Source organism: Meriones unguiculatus, chromosome 12 (assembly GCF_030254825.1).
Source record: "Meriones unguiculatus strain TT.TT164.6M chromosome 12, Bangor_MerUng_6.1, whole genome shotgun sequence".
Taxonomy (NCBI): Eukaryota; Metazoa; Chordata; class Mammalia; order Rodentia; family Muridae; genus Meriones; species Meriones unguiculatus.
In genome coordinates, this window is record NC_083360.1 from 79,094,219 (window position 1) to 79,115,805 (window position 21,587).

At 42.3% G+C, this 21,587-nt stretch overlaps 1 protein-coding gene across 2 annotated transcripts in view; it reads left to right on the plus strand.

The window, feature by feature from the left end:
- The window catches only part of Ube2u (ubiquitin conjugating enzyme E2 U), a 66,040-nt gene extending 46,994 nt beyond the window's left edge, over positions 1–19,046 (plus strand). Inside the window, exons 9-10 of one of the 2 annotated variants that reach the window (XM_060365965.1) lie at positions 13,170–13,270; positions 14,299–19,046. In XM_060365965.1, coding sequence (XP_060221948.1) covers positions 13,170–13,270; positions 14,299–14,450 — 253 coding nt within the window. In that variant the 3' untranslated portion in view covers positions 14,451–19,046. Of the gene's footprint in view, positions 1–995; positions 2,742–13,169; positions 13,271–14,298 lie in introns of those variants that run through there. The other variant, XM_060365966.1, reaches the window with a different exon arrangement.
- Positions 19,047–21,587: the final 2,541 nt, after the last annotated feature.

A 21,587-nucleotide genomic window follows, 5' to 3' on the forward strand; every position in this document is an offset into this window, starting at 1 on the left:
GGACCACGTCAATTTCCTCTTAGTCACTCACTTCTACACGTGGCTAAAATAACTGGGCTGTCTGAGTGCTAGAACACTTCAAAATACGTTATTTTGAGTTTATAGGCCAAGTTCTGTGCAGTGACCCTGTCAGAATAGAACGCTCACACCTTGTGCCATCTGGTGGCTGATGAGAATATATACAGAGCAAATGCAATTTTGCATCTTTTAAATTGCGAAACTGAGTAGTCAGAAGAAAAAAAAAAAACAACTTTGAATAGAAGTTTTTAAAAGATGTTACATTTGTATGCGTTATATAATAGTGACATAACCATTTGTATATGCAAATGAATGCAAGCATAGCGGAAACCTAAGGAATAGTAAAATTCAGCTTCTTTCCAGACAACTATCAGTAGTTCTTAATGTTCATCAAAATGCATGATGACTAATAAAGCACTCTACTGAGAGGCTCAAGGAGAAAATATTTCCAAGTGAAAATCTGTGTAGGTATGCCGCAATGCTTTTACGTCTCAGAGTATTTGCTGCTGCTTTTAAATTTCATTGTTTACTTTTATGAATGAATATACAGACACCTGTGCATGTTGGATGCCCTGGTGATGAAGACACAGGTAAATGTGAGCTATCCATGTAGGCTCTGGAAACTGAACCGTGGTCTTCTGAGAGAGCAGAAATCTCTCTTAATTTCTGAGCCATCTCTCCAGGTTGCTTTGTGGTGTTTTTTTTTTTTGTGTGTGTGTGTGTGTTTCTGTTGGGAGTGCATGTTAGTTACTTTTTTTTTTTCTATTTCTGTGAACACATACCCAAGGAAAGCATGTAAAAAAAGAAGCACTTGATTTGGCTTGTGCTGTGAGGGGAGAGGCCATGGGGATAGGGAAGCAGGAAGCGGGAAGCAGGAAGGCATGGTGGTTGCCGCATTGTGTCCACAGCTGGGAGACAAGAGCTGTGAGTGCTGGAGCCCCTTTTGCTTTTTCCTTTTCTCCTTTTGCTCCATCCAGGATCCTAGGCCATGGAGGAATGCTACTCACTGTCAAGGTGGCTCCTCATGGAAATGAGGCATGCCCAGAAATGTGTCTCCTTCACGATTCTAGACCAAGCTAACAATTGAAAGTAGCCATCGTTGAGGGTAAGGGGTTTCAGTGCTGTCAGAGAATGAACTGCTCAGCAAGCCCTCGACCACTGCGTTAAATACCCATCCCCTGACTTCTTGAGATAAAGTTGGCTTTGAACTGTGTAATCAGTCTAAACTCAAACTCGCTGTCCTCCTGCCTCAACCTCCTAAGTCCAGGGATTACAAATGTGTACCACTGTGCCTGTTGTCTCTCTGTTTTAAATAACGGTAAAGGTCTTCCTTACACTGATTATTTCCTGTTTAAAAACAAAAACACAGTTGGAGATGTGGCTCGGTGGCAGAGCCCCTTGCTTACCACATTAGGGCATCGGCTCCATCCTTACTGATTATTCAATCATTAGTTCATTATTAGAAAAAATGCAAGTTGAGATTCTTACTTGTATAGCATTAAGGAAAGGAATTTTTTTCCTCACCTATCTGTCTTTCCCTCCTCCTGTTGTCCCCCCCCTTATTCCGTTGGTCCCCCTGCTCACTGCCCTGATCCAGCAATACCATATTCAATAATTTTTCTCACTCTTCCATGGAGACCTAAAATTTCTTCTCCATTGGGGCCTTCTACCTGGAGTATCCTCCCTGCAGAGCCTTTACTGGTTCCCAGGGCTAAGCCTCGGTCCCAGTCAAAAGGTGGCCTGTGATGATGTGTGTAAGTGCAGGTATCTGGAGCGGAGTCCTGACTTGTCTGGTTACCACCTCTGGTACCCTGAGCATCATATCTGACTCCTTTGCACCTCCATTGAATTCATTCAATAGCAGCTGCCTTCCAAAGAGGTCTCGAGGATACACTATTTCACTATATGTCGATGCTTCTACTGCCATCTTGCACACAGACTTGACATTGCTACTTCTGCTTCTCCCATGGCCCATGGTCCTTTCATAGATGGCAAACCTTTCCTTGGAACCGGCAGGGGGAGGAGTCAGGCAGCTCTCGGTGGGGCTCTGGCCCTCTCAGAAAGTGTCGCCCTGGTCATGACGCTACCTTTCTTGCAAAGCTGTTTTACATCGAGTTTCTTGAATGATACCACGTATTTAAAGTTTATTATGTGAACACCCCAGAAACATTAGTTCCCGAGGAGTGAGGAATATAAGTTTATTCCCCCTCCCCAGCTTTCTACAGAATAAAAATAATCTCTGGCAGAAACACATAAAAAAAATGTAACTTTATCTCAAGTTAGAAAATAACACGTAGCTGACCTATCTAGCGCCACTCTGCCTGTAACTTGCCTTCTCTGCTCGACCTCTCTTCAGCCTGGCACAGCATTCCACAGGGTGACATGGATCCAGCACACACAAACTTGAGTTTAAAGTCCATGATGTAGGGACCGTGATTCTGTTTGGGGAGTCGTAGGACATAGTCCATAAACAGAAACTGAAAACTGGAAATGTGACTGCCATAAATATTTTATGCAAATTCTAAACTCTTAAACATGTATTTTGGTTAGTGTTAATATAAACTCATTATCATAATCAGGTCAAAAATATTCAGCAATCAACCATGTGATTTGGTTCATTTCTAAGGCTTTTTTTAAACTTCCTTGACTATCATTTGAAATATTCATAAACCCCTATTCCTAAAAATAAGGAGATGGGAAGAAAGAAAATGAATCTAACAGCCGATTTGTGGTCTGTACTTATTTTCACAAGAGAAACAACGAACACATAAAATCAGAAGTAACAAAGGCTGTTCTTGAGTCTGCCCTTGGTTATGCACTTGAGAAATTGCCAGACTGTACAATTGTTACTTTACATAGCAACAGAAGGAATCTCCATCCAGAGTCTAAGCTCTAACAGCCAGCAAGTTATCTCAGTTATTAATTCCAGTGGAGTTCTCCATTCGGTATGCAGTCTCTTAAAAGAATGTTGCTCCTGTGCCCACAAAGCAGATTGTCACGGTGTAAGTCTTAACGTGTTCCCCCGAAGACCACATATCCCGCCTGGCTTTCTGTCAGCTTGATACAAGCCAGAGTTACCTGGGAAGAGAAACCTTCACTAGGAGAAAGCCTCCATCAGATTGCCTGTAGGTGAGTGTGGGAGGCATTTTCTTGATAGCTAGTTGCCAGAGGAGAGCCCAGCCTATGGGGGCCGTACCACCCCTGGGCCGGTTTGTTTTCCCGGGTGATATAAGAAAGCAGCTTAGCAGACCACAAGGAACAAGCCAGTAAGCAGTGTTTCTCCATGGCTTCTGCTTCAGTTCCTGTCTCCAGGTTTCTGCCCTGAGTTCCTGTTTCCACTTCCCCTGACTATAGACTGTAACTGGTGTGGGGGTGGGGTGGAGGTAGGGGGGGTGTAAATCCTCTCCAGAAGTTGTGTGAAGCCATGCTGTTCTATCACAGCAACAGTAAATCAAACAATGGACTGTGCTAAAGGCTCTGTCTGTGGTGCTACCAGGAGTTGGTGGGGTCTTCAGGAGGTAGGGCCTAGTGGAAGGAAGTTACATCACTGGGGCATTCTTTTTTTTTGGGGGGGGGGGCATTGAGATCCCATCCCATTCTTCTTTTTGATTTCTTAACACCATGAAGTAAGCATCTTTGTTTCACTATGATGTATCCTGCCTTGTCTAAGGCTCAAACCAATAAGATCAAGTGGCCATGGACTGAAACCATGATCCACAAAGAAGCTTTTTTTATTTTTTAAAGTTGATTATCTTAGGCATTTTGTCCCAGTGACAAAAGCTAAAGAGAGGTATAGAAGGAACAGGAAGTAGGAAGGGGGAGCATTTCCCCTTCGTCCCTAATGTTCCATCAGAGGGGACAGGCAGAGCTGTAAGCATAACACAGAAAGATAAGCATCAGAATCCAGCAAAGCCACAAGTAACCAGCCCACATCCCATCACTCAGCCTGCCCCAGCGCACAGCGTCGAACCCAGGCTCCTTGCCACCATTCCAACGGGTCATCACCTCTGACACTTCCGTCTAGAAAATTCTAAACAAGGATTTTCTCTAATTTACCTGCTTAAGGCACAGAGAGCAACCAAATTGTGTTGCTACTCAACAAATCTTATTTGGATATCAAGTTTTTCCTGCCTGCCTACCAATAGGTACTTCGGGAAGATTGAATGTTTCCCCAAGTATACATAACCTGCCTGAATCCAGGCAGGAGCGAATCACGTCATCCTCTAAGGGAAGAGATTTGGCTGTGGCATCAATGTCACAGCTTGCTCTTAAACAATCTGGCTTTGGTCTGTTGGAAAGGAGATGAGTACCTGCATTGTATCAGTGCAAGCTTTCCTGTACCTACAGAGCACACTCTGGACTCAGTCATCCTGTATTTTGAAGTTAGTGTTATGTTTACATCTTATTTTTAACTGTTTGTATGTTCTTTCTTTCTTTTGTTTTACTGTTTTTTGGTTGTATTTGAACTTATAAAACACAAATAATCTTTCTCTTGAAATAGCTGATTCCCTTTTCCTCCAGCTGCATAAAAACATATTTATTTAACACATTTCATGTATGCTTGCGCTATTCTTTCAGAGTGATCGGATTTAAACATCAGCCTCATAGTTTGACGCAATTACACAGTGAACGTATTTTTAAGGCAAGCCAGCGTTTTTATTCCCCAAAGATTAGACCTCCAGTGCCATCTTGTGTTTAAAGAGAGAATTGGCATCAGTGTGGACAATTGCTCCTATTCTAAAATATAAATAACAGGGGAAAATAGAATCAAGAAAGAAAAAAAAATCCTTTTAAAGAACGAGTTCTTCCAGGCACAGTGTCAGACATGCAGTTCCTGCACTTGGGAGGTAGAGGCAGGAGAGTCAAGGATTCAAGACCAGCGTCAGGATTCCTGAGCTGGAATCATGTGCTGTGGCCAAACACTTTCCTAGCCTTCCCAAGGCCCTCAGTTTGACCTACACTCCACGAAACAAAGAAAGATGAAGAAGGCGGATAAGCAACAATTCCTCCAAGGCCAGTACTTTGAGATGCTTTTAGAGACTCGGAACTTCATATTCCACGATGCATCCACTCTGCTCTAATCCTCTCTCCCTCTAGTTTACTTCACTTAGGACACCTGATGGTGTTCAACCATTCCTAATGCCTTCCATTTGTCTGTGAAACCGTCCGGGAAATTAGAAAGTACCTGTATGTTATAAAACTGCAAAATACAAAAAGGAAGGGGCGGAAGGTTAAGCTTTCTAAGGTTACCCATTTCATAAGAGCTGAAATTTGAACCTTGGCCTGCAGTGCCACAGCCAGGCACCAAGGCAGACACAGAGCTCTGGGCAGAGCTGGAGCTCGGAGAAAGAGTGATTGAAGGGAAGTCGAAACAGAACCTGATAACAGCTTGTTCTTGAATACCTTAGATCAGGCTGTTTCTGGCTGGACTGTGAAATTGCTCCGTCTCAGAAGAGGGCGGCTGCCCTTCCCTCTTTGACGCCACACACTCCTTTTGAAGATAAGCACATCCAGTTCCTTAAACATCTTGCAATGGATTCTGGATTCGTTTCTGTTCAATTATGCAGATAATTGGTTTCACCGATTTACTGTGGCCTTGTGGCTGTGGCAGAGGATTTGGTGGACCCTGACCTCAACAGCACAGCTTGAGGTTGCTGCTGACCCCTCTTCTAAACGCACATGAGGCTGTTCCTTGCTCTGATTCTGCTCCCAGTCTAAAGGGTTCTGGCCTTCTCTAGTCTCTCTCTCTCTCTCTCTCTCCTTCCATTTCTCCTTTCCTTTTTCCCATCCCACTTTTTGAGATGCAAGGGAGGAGGATTCTGTTCTCTGAAGCATATTAAATTATATTTTAGAGGAAGAAAGAGAAGGAAGACAAGAAATGTCATTAAGGCATGTTACCAGAGGTTGGGTTGTTTGTGGAAGGACAGAATCATTTCACGGTTCCCACTGTGTGTGTGAATCTACTTTTCAGGAGCTTCTTGCAATCTATAGTACTACTGAAATTTTTGTAAGAAATTTTAAATGAGCAAACATTAAGGGTTTTTGTTTTACTTCTTTCACTGGAAAATCATGGAATTTTGTGTCATCATAGTATAATTTGCATCTCTTCAGTAACAACAAACATTCCGTTTCTATAATTTGGTTTGGAAACACTGTGTTGTTAGCACAGGCTATCCTTGAGCCACCTGGGTCTGACCTTGCATTCCTGTTCCTCCTGCCTCTGCTTCCCAAGTGCTGGCCCATGATAAAGCTACAGATGTTCAAATCCAAGAGCAATGACAGCCAATGAAAAAAAGCACTAACTGCCCCAGCCTGGCTACCTTCGCTCCATCCCTGGAGTCCATGTGAACAGCCTGTTACAGTGGTGCACATCTGTAATCCCCAGAACTCCTTCAGTGAGCCTGGGGCAAAGACAGGAGAACTGCCTACAGGTTTTTCAGGACAGCTGATCTGGAGCAGCAGGAACAAGTGGGGCCCTGCCCCAACAAGGTGGAAGGTGAGAACCACTGCCCAGAACTTGTCCTCTGACCTGCACATTTCCTTTATACCCAGTATATACCCCACAGCACACATAGACACATGCATGTGTGATAAATCATTTTTAAATCAGATTTTCTTTAAGACAGAGGCTTATCAGTAGGAAGAAAAGGTATAAGTAAAATTTTAGAGCGTTCTCTAAAAATATGTCTAATATATATCCAAATATATGACTATATTTACCCTAAAACAGTGAAATGATTTTTTTTATAACTCCTAGCTGAAACAGAGCTGGTTATTGTTTGTTCATGTGTCCCTGAGTGGAGAGACCTTATGATACAGGAGACATTGGATGGCACATGCCTGTAATCCCAGAATTTGAGAAGTGGAGGCAAGAAGAGTAGGAGTTCAAGGGCATTCTCAGCTATAGAAAGTTCAAAACCAGCCTAGACTCCATCAATCAGACCTTGTCAGAGAGAGAAAGCGAACCGCGGATAGATTTAAGAAGTCATGTCTAGTCCCCAGAAAAAGGCTATGCTAGAACCGTAAAAACCTAACACACGCCGTGGAGGTTTCAAGCTGATTCAAAGGTACTGAATTACATGGTGCAACAAAAAGCAACCACGTTTTTAAAAAGATAAGAAAATTCAGAACCTGACAGCACAAAATTGTAATTTTATCCTCCCATAGGAAATGAACAGTTATGAATGTAAGCAGGAGATTCGAACCCAGAGCAGAAGTCATTAACATTGACGATGAAGTTTGGAGACATGGACCTTAGAGCAGCTGTATTCACCTCTGATAAAAGATGGCCAACTGAAAATAAACTCAGTAATACTTTTGGAGATTTTTATTTTATCTCATAATGCCTTGTCTGGGCATTTTTTTTGATGCCACTGATCTTTTGCTCACATACTAAGATTTCTGATTTTTCTGGTTTTCAGGGCATATCTGTATGAACTCATGACTTTTCTTTGTTTCTTTTTTTTCCCTCTGTTTTATTCTGTTCTGGTTTGTTTTCCTATTGGTTTGTTTTCTGAAACGATAGAGTAAGAACCTATAAAGTTGAACAGGTGGGGGGTGGAAGGACCTAGAGGGATATGAGGAAGGGAAAACCATAATCAGAATATGTTGTGTGAGGGGAGGGGAACTGTTTTCATTTAAAATAAACCATGAAAATGGTGAAGAAAGAAATAGAAGAATGCAAAAGAACAGAGATTACCTATAGATAAAAACAAATCAATATGGTAAAAATGCATACTGTATGCAGGATGGATTACAGTGGTGTATAATTGAAAGCCCAGAACTTAGGAGACTGAAGCAGGGGGATTAGGAATTCAAAACTAAACTGGGTTAAATGGATTTTCTCTCCAAAAAAATTTATATATATATATATATATGTGTGTGTGTGTGTGTGTGTGTGTGTGTGTGTGTGTGTCGTGGTACATTAAAATTTATATATAAATGTGTAATTATAACTTGATTCCATTAAAATTAATATTATATATACACCTACATACCCTCTGGTCTTGGAAGACCAGAAAATCACTGTAAAAGAAATCTGCAGTGAGCTTAAAAGTATAGTAAATTAAGAAAAAAAAGAGAAACATTGAAAATTAAAAGCTTACGCACCCAAGTAACAACAGAGTTGAACACATCACCGATAGAGTCAACCAAGAAGAAAGGGTATCAGATACAGAAGACACAGCTGCTGACACTGTTCTCGAACCTCCATAAAGGAAAAAACGGGCAGGCGTGTCTCCAGCACCTAGAAACTCTGGAATATGATCAAAAGGCTTAACTAACTAGGGATCTTTTAATCCAGTCAATGAAGTCAGCATAGAAAATTTCTAAATCTAGAAAAACAAGTGGACATCGAAGACAGAGGGGTGCTTAGAACCCTAAGTAGGCATGACCAGAGAAAAATCTCTCCATGACTTAGTCATGATGTCAAAATAGAGAGCAGAGAAACAATATCAAGAGCTGAAAGGGCGGACATAGTGGGCGTGGCTAAGTTACCTAACTGCCTTTTGAGCAAAAGTACCCGAGTTTGGTCCTCAGAACCCGTGTGACAACACCAGGCATGGTGGCGGTGCTTGAAACAAGGGAGCTAGAGACAGGAGAATTACTGACACTGGCCTGCCAGTCTAGCTTAAGTGATGAGCCATAAGCCAAAGAAAGTCCCTGTCTCAAAAGAGGTAGACTGCATTTCTGAGAATGACACCCAAAGTTGCCCTCTGACCTGCACACATATGTGAGCATTAGAGCAAGGTGAAGTGGTAGCACCAGCTCAAGTACCAAAGCTAACACATATGAATCCTGTCAAAGCTCTCATCCACAACCCACAAAGCTGGGACAACATGGAGTAACGTAGCTCAGGCTCTGGAAGTAACTGCTAAACAAGAGTGCTATATCCAGCAAAGCAGCTGAGCGGTGGTGGTACACACCTTTAACCTCAGCACTCAGGAAGCAGAAGCAGGTGTATCTCTGTGAGTTTTGAGTCCCATCGTGGTCTACGGAGTTCCAGGATAGCCAAAACTACACACAAAGAAACCCTGTGTCTCGAAAACAAAGAAACAAACAAAAAACCATAGACTCAAATGCAAGTGAAATGCTAACAAATTCATTCTATCAAGCCAGCCATAGCCAAATACAAAACTCAATTAAGATGTGGAAAAAAAATAGAAAAACTAGACCAATATCATTGGTGAAAAGAGATAAAAAGTTCCCAGTAAAATACTTGTAAATTAAATTCAAGAACACAATATAGAGACCATACACCATGGCTAAGTTGGTTTCATCCCGGGGATATAGGCTGATTCCATTTAAATGTGTACCATACACAAATAGACTTGAAGACAGAAATCGTGTGAACATCCCGATAGATGCTGAGAAGGTCTTTGATGAAGTTTGGCATCCCTTCATGACAAAAGCCTTGAGGAACTGAAGAACAGAAGAAAGATACCTCAACATAATAAGACTCCGTGACAGACCTAAAACCACCATTACACTAAATAGGAGAAAACAAAAAAGCATTTCCTCTGACACAAGGAATGAGACAAGAATTTAAAACAGTGCTTGATGCCTTAGCTAAAGTAGTAGACAAGAAAGAGAAACGGGGGTATTAAAGGAAAGAAAGACATGAAAATTTCCCTTCTTGTAAATAGCATGATCCTAGACTTCAAAAGCCCTAAGATGTACCAGAATACTCTTTAAAATGATAAACATTTTGAGCAAAGTAATAGAATACAAAATCAGCACACAAAATCTAGCAGTAGCCTTTCTGTATACTAAAGTAAAAAATCAGAGAAAAAAAACCCATTCATAGTAAAAATAACTTAGGAAGGAACCAGAGGAGGTAAATGACCTCTAAGATAAAAAGAAATTGCAAAAGATAGTAGGCGATGGGAAGATTTTCCACAGTCCCAAACTGGCCAAATTAACTTTGTGAAAATGACTATATTACCAAACGTAATCTATAGACTCAACATAAACTCCATCAAAATTCCGACATTTAGGGTTTGGGGAAGACATAAGGGGATAGATATAAATAAAGTTTAATGATGCACATCATATATGTAGACATATGTATGCAAATTAAAACCATGTGTGTGCTACCTTTAACTTAATATTTTCAAGAACTAGCTCCATATAAACTGGTTGAGAGGGGGAAAGAGCAGAGAGAGACTGAGGAGTCTGAATGAGCCACAGGACGATTATCAAACAAAAGAAGATGCACATAATTGATCCAATTCAGAGGAAGGGACAGCAATATTTGAAGAAACCATATGGCTGGAAATTTTCCAAATCTGATGAAGACCTCAAAGTCACAGACCAAGAAACTTCACAAATCCTAGGAGAAGGGATGTTTGAAATACCAAGTCAGTGCTAACGGACTAGCTGAAGCTCAGTGATGAGGACGTCCTGACAGTAGCAAAGGGGGTTGGGGTGTGTAGCTCAGCAGTAAAGTGCGTGTTGGGCAAGAATGAGACCCTGTGTTCGAACCGTAGCACCACACCATACACACAAGATACACAGACACACACATACATGATACCACAAGCTAGCAAAGGGTTTTTTTAATTCGTACGTAGGGAATGAAAAACAACAACCAGTAACACCAGGTCAGAAAACATGAAGGCAAAATACAATGAATTCACCTTTACCTTGAATTTGCCAAAATACAAACAACTCAAGGGGCTCAAAACTGCCAAACCTGGAATTCTATATCCAATAAATGTGTCTTTCTCAAATAAAGGTCTCAGACCAATAAATCTAGTGAAGAAATTTCCTGAAAGATAATGTCTAATGAGAATTAAAAATAGACAGCTAGGCGGTGGTGACCCACACCTTTAATCCCAGCACTAACAGAGGCAGAGACAGGAAGATCCCTGACTTCGAGGCCAGCCTGACCTACAGAGCAAGCTCCTGGACAGCGAGGATCACACTGAAAAACTCCTGTCTCGAAAAAAAAAAAAAGAAAAGAAAAGAAAAAGAAAAAAAGGAATAGACGAAGGTTTGCCGGGTGGCTCATTGGCAGAGAACTTGCACAGCGTCCGTGAGCCATTGGATTTGACTGTCAGTACTGCAGGGAAAAAAAGAGAACAAAGGGATAGCCTAAATAATTACATGGCCGATAGCCTGAATCTAGGCCTAAAAATACCTGTACAAAACACTACGCTCAGATGGTTTCGTGGGAGAATTTTTCCGCACACTTAGGAAAACAACTGAAATGTACACAAAATCCTTCAGAAAACAGATTAGAAAGGAGCAGCTGCCAGCCACGAGGAGTTCATGAGATGGGAAAGCCGAGTGCAAGGAAAATGGAGCTCAGCCCGCCTTGTGTGCAAAAGGAAAGAGCCGGGCATTGGGGCACTCACCTGTGCTCTCAGTGCTTAGGAGACTGTATTTAAGAAGGGGGGGGGCAGGAGGTGTGTGTGAGACCTTCCTCAACTTAACAAAACATGTCTGTGAGGAATCAACATCGTACAGAAGGGTGAAAGACCAAATGCCTCATCTCTACGCCTCTTGATTTTCACTAACAACTTTTTCACTAAAAGTTTAAAACAGAACAAAACAACCACATGGTTTTATCTCAAAAGGTGATCGTTCCTAAAGTTCTTATGGACATTTTCTCTTCTGTACTGATCCTTTAGATGCTCTTGGGAGCTTGACTTGGGCTCTCCATCATCTTAATCATCATCTTTGTTTTTCCCGAAGTCGGGAATTTTGCCCTTAAAACATCCTGCTCATGTACTGGGTTGGGTAGAGCCCTCCTTCTCCATTATTCCCCTTTCCTTGGTAAGGGTAATAATCTTATAAGATGTTGTTTCAAAAGCAATGTCTGCCCGTGGAATGAGTTACCATGAAGCCCCACTGAACTGAGTGGTATCCTGCATCCAAGACTCCAGGCTTGTGAGAAGAGGGTTAGGCATGATGGCCCACACCTAACCCTGCATGCAGGAGGCCGAGGCAGAAACAGATGGAGTTGGAGGCCTGCCTGAACCTTCCTTTGGGGTGAAGTTAGGGGGTAGGGCATACCAGAGGTCATAGCTCTGTAACAGAGTAGAGACAGAGGTTGGAATGATGTAGCTATAAGCCAAGGGGCACAAAGGGTTGCTGGGAGCCTGTAGAAGCTGGTGAAAGGCAAGGGAGGATTCTTTTGGGTTCCTCCCTGGAACCTTCAGGAAAGAGAGTCCGAACCCAGAGCTCCAGCCTCTCAAGCTGTGTAAGGATCAAGTCTGCTGCAGTAGTCCATTTACCCATAGTTCAGTTATCCAAAGCCAACCACAGTCTAAAAGTATTAAGTAGAAAAATCTAGAAAAAAATAACAGTTCTTCAAATGCATGCATTCTGAGTAACGCAATAAATATGGCAGCCCCCTATCCCACCTTGTCACCCAGAGTGGGACCTGGCCCTCAGTCCATCACGCCACATACTACCCACCCATGTCACTCAGTAGCCAACTGGCTTATCAGTCACTGTGATAGTATCTCAGGAAGCACTTGTTTTCCTTGTTAGCAGCCTCCAAAGCACAAGAGTAATGATGCGATTTGGACATGCCAAAGGAGCTATAAAGCGCTTCCTGCAGGGACAGGTTCTGGTTTAATCAGCTAAGGAAAACCATGAGGAGGTTACCAAGGTTGAATCTTCTGTTTGTAGAGAGAGAAAAAGAAGTGTCTCGGCGTCATTCCCTGCGCCGAAGAAGTCAGGATGAGAAGTTAATACATAAGACATAAGAAGCATTAAGTGTGTGCATATATGTAGAGAGGCTGAGCATGTAGGTCCTGGCACTGGCCTTGGTTCCAGGCATCCACTGGGGCCCTGGACATATGTAGGACAGGGGCCAAGGGGACATGTCAAGACATCAAGTTGTGATGGTTTCTCACGGTGGCCCTTGCTACGCAGCCTGCTATTTCTACCTTTGCAGTGTGACAGCATTTAACCATATTAATCCCTGGCATGTTGTTTTCTGTCACGGCTGCTCCTCTGGGAAGCACACACTGAAATAATGTCACTGTTGGTCAGCGTTCAGAATGACACCATGACCCAAGCCCATCATTCCCAGCCCATATTCTATCTTTCCATCTCATTTAACCTGCTTGGTTTATCTCCCTCAAATGTAACGCACTTCCCACAGTTTTCAGACGTCTCTTTTTTTCCTATTTTTACAGGTATTGGCTCAATAAGTGCCGGGTTGATGATAGAAAAAGCAAAATGCCTCAGCAAAGTGGCTATCCCTTGGTCAAAAAGATGTCTGCCGCCTCGTCTTCAAGTAAATTGGATTCAACTTGGGTTTTTTTTTTCCTTTTATATCTAAACGGTTAGCTATAATAATAAAGTTAAATTATTGCTCAGCTCAAATAAATTTGAATACATGAGGCTTGGAGGGCATGCTTCAACTTTACCAAAATTACTTCAGTAAACCAATCACATAGGAACTGAAGGTTTTTAAATTGGACTATTTATTTTTTTAATATTTTTAAGCTTACTATGCCCCTTAATACGTTAGTATACAATTTGAAAAATTAAGGCTAAGCTTCAAACTGTGAAAAAGTAGCCAAAGCCAAAAAGGCCTGGAAAATGATGGGCAGCATGGCTGAAAGAAAGAGAAACAGCATTTGCACTTCTCTCTCGGCCATTGTCATCCTATGGTTTCTGTTGCTGTATAACAAATTACCACAACACACACTTAACATTTCATAGTTTTTGTGTGCCAGGAGCTCTGACGTATCTCAGCCAGTCCTCTTCTCACGGCGTCATAAAGCTTGCGATAACCTTGAGTCTAGAACTGGGGAAGAACCTACCTTTGGTCTCATCAAGGGTGCTGGCAGAATGCTTTTCCCTGAAATGCACCTGTGAGTCAGCACAAATGTTGTAAACAGAGGTCAGCTGGTCAAACTAACAAACAACAAAGGGGTTGAGAAAAAAGGATAGGATGAGGCCATCGGAGGCTGTTGGAAAATATGTCATTTAGAAGGTTTTAAAAGGGAGGAGGGTTGGAGAGATGGCTCCGAGGTTAAGAGCTCTTACGGTCCCCATAGGGCAGCTCATAACCATCTGAGACTCCAGATCCAGGGGCCTAACATTTTCTTCTGGCTTCCATAGGCACTGTATTCACATGTATAAGCATAAACATACACCTATACACACATGCACGCGCATGCACGAAATACTTTCTACAAAAAAAAAAATGTTTAAAAGGCTGTAGATCATCATTCAAATGGCTGTCGGCATTAGAGCTCCCATTGTTTTCCCACTCGGCCCACTAAATTTCTGTTTTTTTTGTGTTTCCCACTACAGCTCATCTTTCTGTTTCTAGAACGGAGAGTCAGTCAGATAGTTTTGAGTGGAAAGCTGAAGAGGACTCAGCTGCATCATGGGAAAACGAAGTGGACAAACTGATCAACTGGACTGATGGTCTTAATGTAAATTCCTTGGACTATGAAGAGTAACACGCAAGGATTTTATACAGCGCCCAGCAATAGTGCTGCCTCACTGGAGCAATTTTGGAATATGCTCAGAACCTGACTTCTGCTCTGTATCCTAGCTGGTCTCATTTTTTTTTTTCTGTAAGCACAAAATATAAGTGTTAGTCAGTGAAATTTGTTGCTCTGGGCTTTTCAAATTCTCTTTCTGTTTGGAAGTAAGTTAGTCAAAATTAGAGTGCTTCCTGCAGTGGTCTGTCAGTGTGGCTACACATATTCCCACAATCCATAGGGTACTGGAACCAAGCTCTCAGCAGCAACAGGTGGATCAGGAAAAAAATGCCAAAGAAGGAAAGGAAGGACAGGCATTTCAGAGAGTGGACATAACCCGGGCAGAGGGACCTGTGACTTTGCCTCTACCCGCCTCGGTTCTTGTATCTTCTGTAATCAAGGAGGAGACCCCAGACCCACACGTCACTCACCATCCACTCACTGCTAACCATCTACTCTGTTCCCGACAGCTTTATTGCTTCAGCTTGTACATACACCGTGGCTCTTCTATGACAAGATGCATCCAGCCATAGCCTGCAGCCCTCCTTCCCTCGGCAAACTCTCTGAGTCAGACTTATCAATGGCAGCTGTCACTGCATTCTCTGTTCCTTTAGTCCACGTCGCATTTGTACGTGCCACACAGTAGGACCTATCCTCTGCTTATGCTCCGTAAACTTACGATTACCAAAGATTTCCATGCTGTGTGAACACGACAATGCTCACTGGGCCTCTCGGCCATACCTTTTTTTTTAAAAAAAAAAAAAAAAGATTGTTTTTTATCTTTATGTACATATATGTTAGTGTGTGGGTATGTGCATGTGTGTGCAGTCCCCAAGATGGCCAAAAGAGAGATCTGGATCTCCTAGATCTAGAATTAGAAGTTGCCTTATGTGGGAGCTGGGAACTGTGTTCATGTCCGTTGGAAGGGCAGCATGTACTCTTAACCACTGAACATCCAACTGGACTATACCTTTCAAAACAACGTTTTGTCGTGTCCTCACAGAGACTTATTTGGGGCCTGTCTACCAATACATTTCCACACATGCATGTAAGTCCAACTTGGATCTGGCTATTGGGCAATCTCCTGCATGTCTGCGGAATATAAAACCATTCTGCGTCATGGCTTCCAGTCCTGTGGTTCTTCTCTGGTTAGCTAAATGCCCCTGTTATTTAGAAGCGATATAAGAGAACAGAAAATTCCCTAGTCCTCTGACTCTTAGGATCTCTCACTCTTTTCTGTGATGTCCACTGAGCCTGAGATGCGGGGTTACAGATGTGTAGACACGTCTGTATGGGCCGGACACCGTACAACCAATTCTTCTCTCTATTTTGAACGCTGATGGCTTTCTGTAGTGGTGTTAGCCAACTGCAAAGAGATGTTTAGTTTTGTTTTTGTTTTTGTTTTGATGAGGGGTGAAAGCCACAGTCCTCTTTGAGAGTAAAGATAATTGTTTATTATGCAGCTAGGAATGACAACGATTTTTTAGAAAAGTGGCAATAGTATATTCTTCCCCAAGCCCTATGGTATCGCTAGTCAGAGGTCTACATTTCCGGACCAGGCATGATTTCCCTCCTGTTAAGAGCCCTACGTCCAGCTAGACAACTGCTGGTGACTGCCACAAAGTGGCACTGTTGCACTTTAAGGACATCTTGCTGCTCTGGCCGTTGATGTGCTTCATAAGCATCACACAAAAGGGGAAACGGGACTGCTTTCCTCCCTTGGCAGCTCGCATACCACCTTCCAGGGCTACGAAAGATATTCCTCAGAAGGGGGGCTGTAGGGTCTATATCTAACCAATGAAACTTCATTGACAGCATTTCTCACCTCCCTGAATGCCCTTCTTGAGTCAGAGCTTACCCACCTTCTCCACCACAGCTCCCCACCTTTGCATCTTGGTCTCCTTGGACTGCTATACGAAATGCCAGAAGCTTGGTAGCTTAGCAACAATGGAAATTTATTCATCTCAGCTTTAGGGACCAGTGAGTGCTGTGTTACTACGCAGCATCAGTGGTTTATCCACTCAGCTACAGATGGACTGGCGAGTCATTTCCAGTTTGACTGCATCCCTACAAAAGCTCCACTGGCAAATTCCTCTCATGAGCAGTGACTCCTCCTCTAATCTCTTCCCTGAGTGGAGACTGAGCCCGTGCCTGTGCCTTGCTGATAGCTGACAGAGTATGGACTGTTGTGGGATTTCACTCCTGTCGCTATGTTAGGTTACAGAAGGTTCCATTTTAGCCAATGGTGGGGGTCTCCTGAAGGCTTTGAAGAAGAGAGTTGTGATGGTGGGAAAAGGCCACAAGGCAAGGAACTGCCAACTGCTTCTAGGAGCTGAGAGGAGGGCAGAGCTGATGGTCAGCAACGTGCTGAGAGACCTCAGTTCTACCACCTCAAGAAATACTGTGAACAGCAGTGTAAACTGAAAAGGGCTTACGCTCTAGAAAGGAACGCAAACTGACCAAAACCCCTGCCTTGGCTCTGTGAAAGCCTAAGCCCCTCACACCGGGCCATTTCCAGAATTCTTGGAAACTAGAATATAATAACAAACTCTGGTTTGTGCTGTCATATTTATTGCAGATTGTCATCCAGTGAAGGAAAAGTAGCGAAACCTTTGCAAACCTTTGAAATCTTTGCATAGACCTATGTTTTACTGCATTGTGGATAAATAGAATTGAAGCAGTTATTGAGAGAAGGCTTGTGTTGGAGTTTGTGGGAAACTGACAAACTATCTCTCAGTCATCTTACAGTAAAACATTTCTAGTGTCTCTTCATTCTGATCATCTCTTGATATATGGTCTTCTAAGCGTCAGAATCTCCTTTTCCCTGAAGACTGGCCTGCTGCCCATCTTTGTTTGATTACTTGAGGTGCTTTGTCTTCAAACGACCTGCTCTGATTACTTTCCTATAATATTTTGAGTGTTCTAGGTCATAGCTAGCATGGTCATTGTGAGACCACAACCTGCAGACATGCAATTTTCAAACTGGTGGACAAACTATCTTTTTCTTTCCATCATTTTACTAATGTCTTTTCAAAAGCAATTTTTCAAAACTTGATAAAGCACAGTTATTTTTTTCTCTTATATATTATGTTCTTGGTGTGTTTGTGATAGCTACTTACTTAATCCAGTCAACAAAACTTTCCTTTGTTTCTTAAAGAAATTTTATAATTGTGGGTTTTATATTCCATCTACAGGCATTAAAAGATAACTTCAGTATATGATCACAAAGGAAGTGATCAAATTTTATGCATTCCCTTTTCTTCCTTCTTCTCTTCCTCCCTCCCTTTCTCCCTCTTCCTTTTTTTCTTTCCTCCCTTCCTTCTTCCCTTCCTCTCTCCTCCTTTCCTTCCTTCTTTCTTTCCTCCTTTCCTTCCTCTCTCCTTTCCTCCCTCCCTTCCTTCCTCCTTTTCTTCCTTTCTTCCTTCCTCTTGATGATGAGCATCTACATGTACCAGCAACACTTCCTCTATTTCCAATGAGCTTCCTTAGACCTTTGTTGGCAGATGGTTATCTTTTGTATGTGTGCTCTATTCTCAGTCTCCCTGAATTGTCCCACCATCTGTCTATTTTTGTACCAAGAGCATGTCGCCTTGATTATCATTCTACTATGGAACTTAGAATAAGGTTAGCCTTCAGTTTTGTTCTTTTTCAAATGTATTCTGGCTATTCTAGGTCCTTTATGTTTCCAAAAAGATTGGCATCGGCCCATCATTGACTAAATAAAAATTATCTTAGGGTTTGGATTTAGAATGCATTAACTCTATAGGTCAGTCAGTGAAAGGTTGACACCTGAACTTAAGTATTGATTTGTCCCACTTTGAATCCTCCATTTCTGTCCTTATGATCAAATATCTCTTAACAACACTTAGTAATTTTCTATTCTTCACATGTATCTCTTTCGTCAGATATTTCTTCTGAATGTTTTTTTGGTTTTGTTTTAAATAGTGGAGGTTTTTTGTTTTGTTTTGCTTCTAGTTTGCAATTTTCTTTTGCTGGTATATAGATACAACTTCTTTTAAAAGTATAAGTTTTAAAGCAGTATTTTAAATGAAAATATAGCAATTGTTTTTCCAAATTTTCATAATGATTTTATATGTAAAAGTCTTGTTTTGAAATTATTCTTCTCTTTTTTCCAGCTCATTTTATATTAATATGTAATCCATATTAATAATCCAATCAACGTCTTACTAAAGTTCTAATCTGAACTACTGTCACTTCATTTTGTCACTTCTTTGCTCATATTGAAAGGCTTTGGGTTTGGAGTTCAAGGGGGGGCACACTAAGCTGGATTGTTTGGGGGGGATGAAGAGCTTATTAGGAGAGTCATTCATGCCGTGGATGTACAGACAACAGCATGGCAGGAGCTTTGGGAGTCCCTGCAAGCTCTGTTGCCAGCAGAGAAAAGATCTGTGAGAGGCAAGAAGGAAATCTGGTTCAGCGTGGCTTTAGCTGGGCTGCTTCAAACTTCTAGTGTCTGACCTGGAGTGGAATATTGTTGACAAATTTAAGAACAGTACAACTTTGGAAAAGGGTTTCCTCTTACCAGTTTTCACAATAAAGCCTTGAAAAGCACCCATGGCCTCTTTCATAAGAGTGAGTTCTATTGACTGAGAAACAATTCTCAAGAGTCTGGAGGACTGGGGTGAAGCCTAGCTCCACAGAATAGAAAAAAAAAATCACCAGGCTATTAACAACATCCATTCTAGCTTTCTGGGTGTAAAATGAGTACACATCGCTTCTGTTGAAGAGATGAGTGTGTAACCTTCCTGGTTTCTCTATTGCTATCTGTGAGCACGAGGGCGGAGTGCCCTTCTACAAGGGGCTCGAAGGAAAGTTCAGGTTTCAACGCCAAAGATGAACAGTTAGCATTGAAGGAGCTCTGAAGAGAGAGTGGCCCTGGGGGGCTATCTTCTCTTACAAACCTCAGGGGAAGGGGGATGTGTTATGCCACAAAGGTAATGAGTAGCCCGCAGCTTGGGCCAGCTTTCCAGGGAAAGCGTGTGCCCAAGATGTGGGGATAGTCAGGAGGAGGGACATGCTTGTGGAGTTGCTCCCATTGTACTGGCAGCCCTCTGAAGTTCCTTGTTCTGGCAACATAAGCCTGTAAATGTCACTGGGATGGGAGAATGGTGCCAATCATTCTCTTGGTCTCTGGATACCTGCACGTCTGTTAATGGCTCAGCGAGTCACTGACAGGTTTGCCATTTTCTTTACACAGCAACTGTAAGTGAGCATGGCTTGATTAGCCCCTGGTCCAAAACCTAACATGCCCTAGTGTTTATAATAGTCACTAACTTCATTGCTTTTCTTGGTTGCCCATTTTTTTATTGGTTAATTTTGTTCTTTGACAACTCTACACATTTCAGATTGCTCTCACCTCCCTCCCATCCTATCAGTCCATTTTGAGGTTAACTGTTAGCATAAAAAGGCAAAAGGTACCTTGGCAAGTGGGGGCCAAGATATGTTGCTAAGAAATCATGCCACAGAACAGACCTAATGCAAGAGGTTTATTGGGGGAGTGGGAAGAGCAAAAGGCCATCTTGGAGTGGTGACATGGGAGACAGAGACAGAGGGAGACAGAGACAGGCAGACAGAGGAGACTGGGAGACAGAACAAGAATGAACAAGATACAGAGAGAGCTGTGTTGTCCAGAGAGACCTTTTAAAGGGTACATATGCTGCTACACAATTCACAGCACCAGTAGAAATGAGCTGTATCTGGTGATGGCAGGTTATGACAGCAGCTGCCGGCACTGAGTGACTGAAAGGCAGGCTGGCAGATGTCATTGATGTATAGCATCAATGACTTTTGGTTTGGCTTTGTTACCCATTAATTTAACTAAGGCTGAACGTGTGAGCATAGGATAGGAACTATCCATGGGATAGTATCTAATCTCCACCAGGTTTGCTGATAGTTTTTCTTAGCATTAGCTCTAGAGTTTCCCTGGCAATCTCATTCACTCCCACCGATTTTATTCCTTTCAGAGCCTTGTTTCCAATCTCTTAGCCCAAGTATATGAGTCTGTCCCTCCGGCTGTCTGTTTGGTGGTCTCAGTAGCCAGGAACATTTGGAAGCAGCCTTCCTACCTTAACGAAGGCTTGTCATGTCTCCAGGTTTTTATTAGCACTAAGTTGCTAGGTTGGATTTTTTTTTGGGGGGGAGGGGGGTTCCAAGACAGGGTTTCTCCATGTAGCCTTGGCTGCCTTGGAACTCTTTGTCTATAGACCAGGCTGGCCTCAGACTCACAGAGATCTGCCTGCCTCTGCCTCTCAAATGCTAGGATTAAAGGTATGTGCCACCACAGCCCAGCTGTGTATGGTTTTATTTAAAACTGAGCTTAGGTTTTCAGAGTGGGGAGGTCCATGGACCCACTAAGAGTTTGGAAGCTGTACAACATTTTATATGGAGATAGGCCTTTGTCTCTTCTTTGGTATTGTAACACAGACCTTAGTACAATTGACTCCATGTTGGAGATACCATTCTCACCTTAGAACTCAAAATGTAGACCCCAGTATGTGCCAAAATGAAACAAAGACCCCATCCATCAAAGATCGGTTCATGGTTCCAGGACCCAGGGAAGTCCCGAAATATACTAACTTTGCTTTATGGCTTCTGTGGTCTCTCTCTTTTTTGCTAACTGTTCTTGTTGACTGAAGTGTGTCAACTAGGATGTAGATTTTGTGAATAAAAGACAACTGTGAGGCTGAGGGATGTATGATTTGGGCAAGTTTTCCTGTGCAGCTGCTGGATGGCAATAAAGACTTTCTTTTCAGCTTTAAGAGAGTCTGTGTGTGTTCACTGTGGACTTAACTCACAAACATAGGCCTCTAAGCTTTCCTTACTGAAAACCCAAGGAGACAGTGTTACTAGTCCTGTCATTTTAACTCTTGTGTAAAACTTATATCACACTTATATTAAAAAAAAAGTTTTAAATAAACCCTGATTTTATTATGACTTAGTTTCCCCAGGTGGTTAAACATTAGCAAAGCAAAACACAAGCGATTATTGTGATTAGACTTACATTCCTTGCTCTTTTGAGCCAGTTCTTGTGAATGTTACCTTGACTACATCATGGTAAACTTAGTAAGTGTAACCTTCGACCAGCAAACACCA